This window comes from Mus caroli, chromosome 2 (genome assembly GCF_900094665.2).
Source record: "Mus caroli chromosome 2, CAROLI_EIJ_v1.1, whole genome shotgun sequence".
NCBI lineage: Eukaryota > Metazoa > Chordata > Mammalia > Rodentia > Muridae > Mus > Mus caroli.
This window is the reverse complement of record NC_034571.1, coordinates 20765619-20772178: the sequence shown is the minus strand read 5'-3', so window position 1 is coordinate 20772178 and position 6560 is coordinate 20765619. Positions and strand designations below refer to the sequence as shown.

The following is a 6560-nucleotide window of genomic DNA, read 5'->3' as shown; positions in this document are numbered from 1 at the left end:
ACTTCTGTGTTTGCTAGGCCCCAGCATAGTCTAGAAATAAATCTTAAACAATTAAGATAGTCCTACATTCCGTAGGCCAACCTGATCTAGATAGCTCCTTATTTAAGACTCTTTGCCATATGATTCTAGGTTGTACCAAGTTGATGGTTGAAGCTCATCAGCACAGTGATTAATCTCTCCCCTGAGCAGTTAAATATGCTCATTGTCTTGCTAATGGTTTAATCTGAAATATGTATCTGCATTTGTCTTTTATTAAATATGCAATGCATAATTTTTTCCTCAAAAAGCCATGTGTGTGTGTGTGTGTGTGTATGTATTCTCTCTTCCATCCACTCTGTTTTCTTTCTTTCCTTCTTTCTTTTTTTTTTCCTGAGGTTCCATCCACTCTGTTTTCTTTCTTTCCTTCTTTCTTTTTTTTCCTGAGGTAGGGTCTCAATATATAGTATCCTGGAACTCTTGTGTCAACTCTTCACACACACACACACACACACACACACACACACACACACACACACATATATATTTTTTCCCCCCTTCAAGTATCTAACACTGCTTTACTATTCCCTAAGTATCAGCTCATTTTCTTTTTAATTCTTTTCCCCTTTGCATATATTCTTAGTCTGTGTGTTTCTTTGGGATCTTCATCTTGTGTTCTCTCTGATGTGCTGTTTGTTTTATCACGTGGTAATTTTCTTCACACAGTAGGTTCTCAGCCTTTGTAGATCTGTTTGGGTAGGCCGATATAGAAAACTCCACATCACATGTATGTTTTCTGTTAAGCCCTTTGCCTGTTACTTCTCAATGCTTTGCCAACTGACTTTGTTTTAAATTGTGCCTTTTTCATATCTAGTTTCATAAAACTTAAAAAAACAATTTATGTATATAAGTGCTCTAGTTGCATGTATGTCTGCAGGCCAGAAGAGGGCATCAGATCCCACTACAGATGGTTGTGAGCTATCATGCGGTTGCTGGGGATTGAACTCAGGACCTCTGGAACAGCAATGACTGCATTTAACCTCTCTTTAGCCCCCTACAAGCTTTTTAAAAATAGGCTGGCTTCTCAAACTTAACCAAAAGTTAATATTAAAAAAAATAAACACATTTAATTGATCAGAATTTTAAATGTTGGTTTGTATATGAGACAAATTATTTTTGTAGACACCATGGGTTTTCTCTTTTGTGCTGTGGATTGAACCCAGGGTCTTGCGCATGTTGCACATGCAAGAGTTTTCCTGTTGATCTACTTGCCAGAACTGTAGACAGCTCTATGTGTGCCAGCCAAAGAAATTGTAATTTATGGTGATAGTTTTATGGATTGATGGGTCCCAGAAGCTGTGACTCTCCTTTCTTTGTTCACAGATACACCTATGGCTGCTGATGAAGGTTCCACAGAGAAACAAGAAGGAGAGACTCCCATGGCTGCAGATGGAGAAACAAATGGGTCTTGTGAAAAGAGTGGGGATCCCAGCCATCCAAATGCACCCAAACATACTCAGGAGAACACAAGAGCTAGCCCACAGGAAGGTACCAACAGAGTGTCTCGGGTGGCAGAAAATGGGGTTTCAGAAAGAGACACAGAAGTGGGGAAGCAAAACCATGTCACAGCTGACGACTTCATGCAGACATCTGTCATTGGCAGCAATGGATATTTCTTAAATAAACCAGCCCTGCAGGGGCAGCCGTTGAGGACTCCCAACATTCTAACCTCCTCGCTTCCTGGTCATGCTGCAAAAACTCTTCCTGGAGGAGCCAGTAAATGCAGGACTCTGAGTGCACTTCCTCAGACACCAACCACAGCACCCACTGTGCCTGGGGAAGGGAGTGCAGACACAGAGGACAGAAAGCCTACAGCCTCGGGCACTGATGTCAGGGTTCACAGGGCACGCAAGACCATGCCGAAGTCCATCCTGGGCCTGGTAATTTTGTCTTCTTTTCTTTCTCCTCCTTTGCGTTAATGAAAACAGATAAACTTTAATTCAACAGAGGGAAAAGCCAGTTAATGGCAATAGTCATCAATAAGTAGCTAACATATGAACAGCAAAGCCAGGTGATGCATTGGCCTTTTAAAAAAGGCTTTTTCTGAAAGCTTTTCTTTGCTCTAAGATGAATGATCTGTCGGGAAACATCCTCCCCAACACATGGTTTCTTTGTGTAGCTTTGGCTGTCCTGAAACTAGCTCTGTAGACCAGGTTGGCCTCAAACTCACAGATCCGCCTGCCTCTGTCTCCGAGTGCTGGGATCAAATGAACCACCACTGCCCTCAGAAAACTACTTTTTCTTCTGCCCTTTCTGAAAGGCTCGCCTTGTTCAGGGTTACTGAGAGCAGGATGTGTCCTGGGCATTGAGTGAAGTCTCTGTCTCTCTGTAAGACTCAGCTGGCTGGACTGCTTTGTCTCAGTCTGCTTTACATGGCACGTATTCGATTCATACTTTCAGAGTGGAATCCTGTTATTTTGTTTCATGGTGTGGATTTTGCTTGGGTGTATTCTACATTCGCGATCATATTCCTGTGTGATTTCTAGTGCTCTGTATGTGCAGACCATTTGCTGTTTCCTTTGTAGACTTTGGGGCTTCATGCTTAGAACCTTTCCCCAGGACTCTTGTCAGTCTGTGTGTAGATTTGTGATGTCAACTTCAGAAACATGTAATGTATAATGTGTGGTTGTTAATTTCCTTCCCATAGAATCCTTATTGCGTGCGAGCACCATGTCATTTGTATCCTTTTACAGTGGTTCTTTGCCCATTTTCTACTTCCTGCTTGATGCTTTAGCCCTTTATATCATATGCTTTATGTTGATGTTTAAAATTTTTTTAAAGATTTATTTATTTATTATATGTAAGCACACTGTAGCTGTCTTCACTCTAGAAGAGGGAGTCAGATCTCCTTATGGATGGTTGTGAGCCACCATGTGGTTGCTGGGATTTGAACTCAGGACCTTCAGAAGAGCAGTCGGGTGCTCTTACCCACTGAGCCATCTCACCAGCCCTGTTTTAATTTTGTTTTGTTTTGTTTTGTTTTTCGAGACAGGGTTTCTCTGTATAGCCCTGGCTGTCCTGGAACTCACTTTGTAGACCAGGCTGGCCTCGAACTCAGAAATCCGCCTGCCTCTGCCTCCGGAGTGCTGGGATTAAAGGCGTGGGACACCACACCCAGCTGTTTTAAAATTTTAATACCTATTTTTTTATACCCCAAATTTCTGGTTAGTCTTTTTAATTTTTAAAAGGAAGTTAGGTATTTATGTTTTGGTTTTTGATAGGGTTTTACTTAGCCCAGGTAGGACTCAGACTCAAATTCCTGTTATGCCTGCCCCTACCTTCCAAATTCAGGAATTGTGGGTATATGTCATTATGCCCAACTCATATTTCATCTTACCACACACAGTTTACTGATTATGGGACTAAAGAGGTGGCTCAGTGAGCAAAATGTTTGCTGAGCAAGAATGAACATCTGAGTCCATCCCCAGCACTCATGTAAAAGCTGGATACAGTGTCACATTCTTGTAATCCTAGTTTTACTGTGGTAGATAGAAGAGGAAACCTGGGTTAGGCTGGCTAGCCAGGCTAGTTGAATCAGTAAGCTCCAGGTTGAGTTGAGTGAGTCTCTCAAAACAATCAGGTGGAGAAGTAATTGGGGAACAAGATCTAGTGTTATTAATCTTTGACATATAGATAGACAGTCACCCCCTCTCCCATAAACACACAGATGGAGAGACATGAAGATGATGGATGGGTGGGTAGAGAGATACTGCAATTCTTCCACAGTCTTAAGGATTCTGATTCCTCTGAGAAGTTCTAGTTTGATGCAATAGCTTTTAATTGATGGTGGTTTTTCCAAGAGTGCTTGTCTCTGTCTTTGTGGGACTGGTTCAGATTGCCCAAGTGCCATGTGTGTATCAGCAATCACTGCTTTGGGTATAGGGTGGGGCTGCTTGCCACCAGACAGCTTTGCCATATGGAGTCCCACAGCCGTCAGGTGTTCTGCCCTTTTGCCAGACATTCATGTGGTTTAACCTTAAGGAACACCTGTTGGTCACCTTGGCCTGGGGAGACCCAAATTCCCAGCTTAACTAGCTTGATAAATAGAGGAATCTGTATCGCCAGCCATAAGGGGTCACCAGGTTGTTAACTACCCCTGCTCCATTTGTAAAGTGCATGTAACAGCTGCTATAAAGATAGATTCTACTGACCGAGAAACAACAATCTAGGTCTAGGGAGAAAGAGCCTAAGGTAAACATAGTCTGGGGAGCCAAGGGTGGCCTGACTCTACAGATATCACAGAGGTCACCAGGCTACTAACCACATCTATTGTCAGCCTTTTGGGTAGAAAACAGGCTATATACACATTTCTTCCTTTGAAGAGACAGTGCTGCGTGTTTAACATTCCTGGTTTCCAAGTGTTATCTGTGAGCACAAGGACCTTGTGCCTTCCTTCTCTAGCTGCTCACCCAGAAGAGCTAGCATCTGTATCAGGTGGGTCACCACCTATAACTTCAGCTCCAGAGCTCAGATGCTCCTGGCTGCCTCAGGCACCTGCACTGATTTACACATACCCATATTCACACTAACTCACCTATAACTATAAATTTATAAGGGAAAAAAAAAAAACCAAAAAGAGGGCACTTGGTAATTCCAGTACTCAGGAGATAGAGGTGGGTGGATGTGAATTCTAGGACAGCTGAAGATACATAGATTTTTGCCACAAAAAAAAACCCAAACAAAACAAAAACAAACAAGAAAGAGGATAATGAAGGGTGAATATACTCAGAATACATTGTATACATGTATGAAAGTATCATAATGCATCCTGTTATTATATATAATTAAAATACAATAAGAGAAAAAGAAAAAATTCCGAGACTATTAAAAAATTGTACATTAAGATATGATAGAAGGAAAAACCCAAGAAAGGGTTTCGAAGTAGGAAGCTTTGAAAATAATATTAACGTATATGTGTGTATTTTCCAGTCTTCTCATTTAAAAAGTTTCAAAATTATATTTTATTTGTTTATTCATTTTTTTATACATGAATGTGTATTCAAGTACACAGTGCGTGTGTACCATAGTCACATGGGCAGCTTGCAAGACTTGGCTCTGTCCTTTCACAGTGTGGGACTTGGGGATTGAATTTAGGTCATCAGTGTTGACGGCAAGCTTTATTGTTGGAGGTACCTGGATTCTGGTGTCCTTGCCAGCATTTGTGCTGCTGGTGGTGGTGGTGTCTGTGTCAGTGCCTTGCCAGGATTGTAACTTGAACTTCCTTGAACTTTCAAATGTGTTGCTGTTCTTCTCGGTGCTCATTTGCCAACTTTGTTGTTGTTCATGGATAAAATAACCTTTTACATTTTTATTATAAAGTATTTTATTAGCTTTTAAGATTAATCTTGCTTCCCTTCCCTCCCTTTTACATACTCACTTCTGGTTTTCAACTGACAGAGATAAATAAATTCTCAGGTCCAGGATTCCTGGGTAAGGGTTCTCTGCCAGTGAGGCGTCTCGTCAGTTATGAGGCACTGGTCCCATGTCTGTCTGTTCATGTCCCCTGTCCTGCTCTCTCCTCTATTCCTTCTTAGGCGTCTAGGGCTTGTCTTGAACTTGCTAGGCAGACCTTGGCTGGCTTGCTTCAAACAGCGATCTTTTGCCTTCTGTCTTCTGAGTTAGTGTGTCCAGTTGGGCAGTTAGAGCTGTTGTGACCACTTATGTTTGTCTGTAGATAATTTTTCCTATTTCTGTGTTAGGTATCCACGAGTATAATTGCCATGGTGTGCAGCAGCTCTTTTCTCTATCTCCTCCTGCTTGCAGTTGCTTCCCCCTTACCCCGAGTTTTCATTTAGATGAACCGAAGTTTGATGTGTCATTTCAGTTGAATTCAGCTGACCAATTTTATGTTCAAGTCTGTGTTCTTGGTGTCATTTGTGAGAGCTCTTCACTTCTCCAGCTTCTTTCCTGTCTGGGTTGTCCATGCTTTATGAGTTATTTGTAGAAGTTCTCTGCTTTTCTCTCTGGATTTGTTTCTGCAACTTGTTCCTTCATGTTCTAGCTAGTTCGGTTTAGATGTGTAGTGGGAGATGGTTCTGCCATGCCATATGGGAGATTGGTTCTTGTTAATGATGGAATTCAGTGTTGAGTTCTGATTGTAATGAATTGTCAGTCTGAGGACTCACACTGATGCCCAGGTTATGTCTGGGTAGAATCCTGAGCAGTTAATGCTAGTAGGTGGATGAGAAGGGGATATGTCTCTGTGTGTGTGTGTTTGGGGACGGGACTTGGGGGTAACAGTGTTTTTGTGTGTGTGTGTGTGTGTGTGTGTGTGTGCATTATCTATTGTATATGGTATGAGGTTAGAGGTCCCTTTCTTCAACCTCTTCCTCCTTTTTTATTTTTACTTTTTATTTGATTATATTCATCCATCCATCCATCCATCCATCCATCTGAGACAGGGTCTTTGTACAGAGTTCTGACTGGCCTCAAACTCATCGAGATCCACCTCTGCCTCCTCAGTGCCATAACATTTCCTAGGATATTCTGATCTCCCTCCCTCCCTCCCTCCCTCCCTCCCTCCC

At 42.0% G+C, this 6560-nt stretch overlaps 1 protein-coding gene across 9 annotated transcripts in view; it reads left to right on the top strand.

Annotated features, from left to right (window-relative positions):
• Positions 1 to 6560, top strand: part of Ehmt1 (euchromatic histone lysine methyltransferase 1) — a 134247-nt gene that overhangs the window by 39141 nt on the left and 88546 nt on the right. For all 9 annotated transcript variants that reach the window (XM_021185975.2, XM_029469706.1, XM_021185967.2 and 6 more), the window contains exon 3: positions 1360 to 1916. In XM_021185975.2, coding sequence (XP_021041634.1) covers positions 1360 to 1916 — 557 coding nt within the window. The remainder of the gene's footprint in view (positions 1 to 1359; positions 1917 to 6560) is intronic.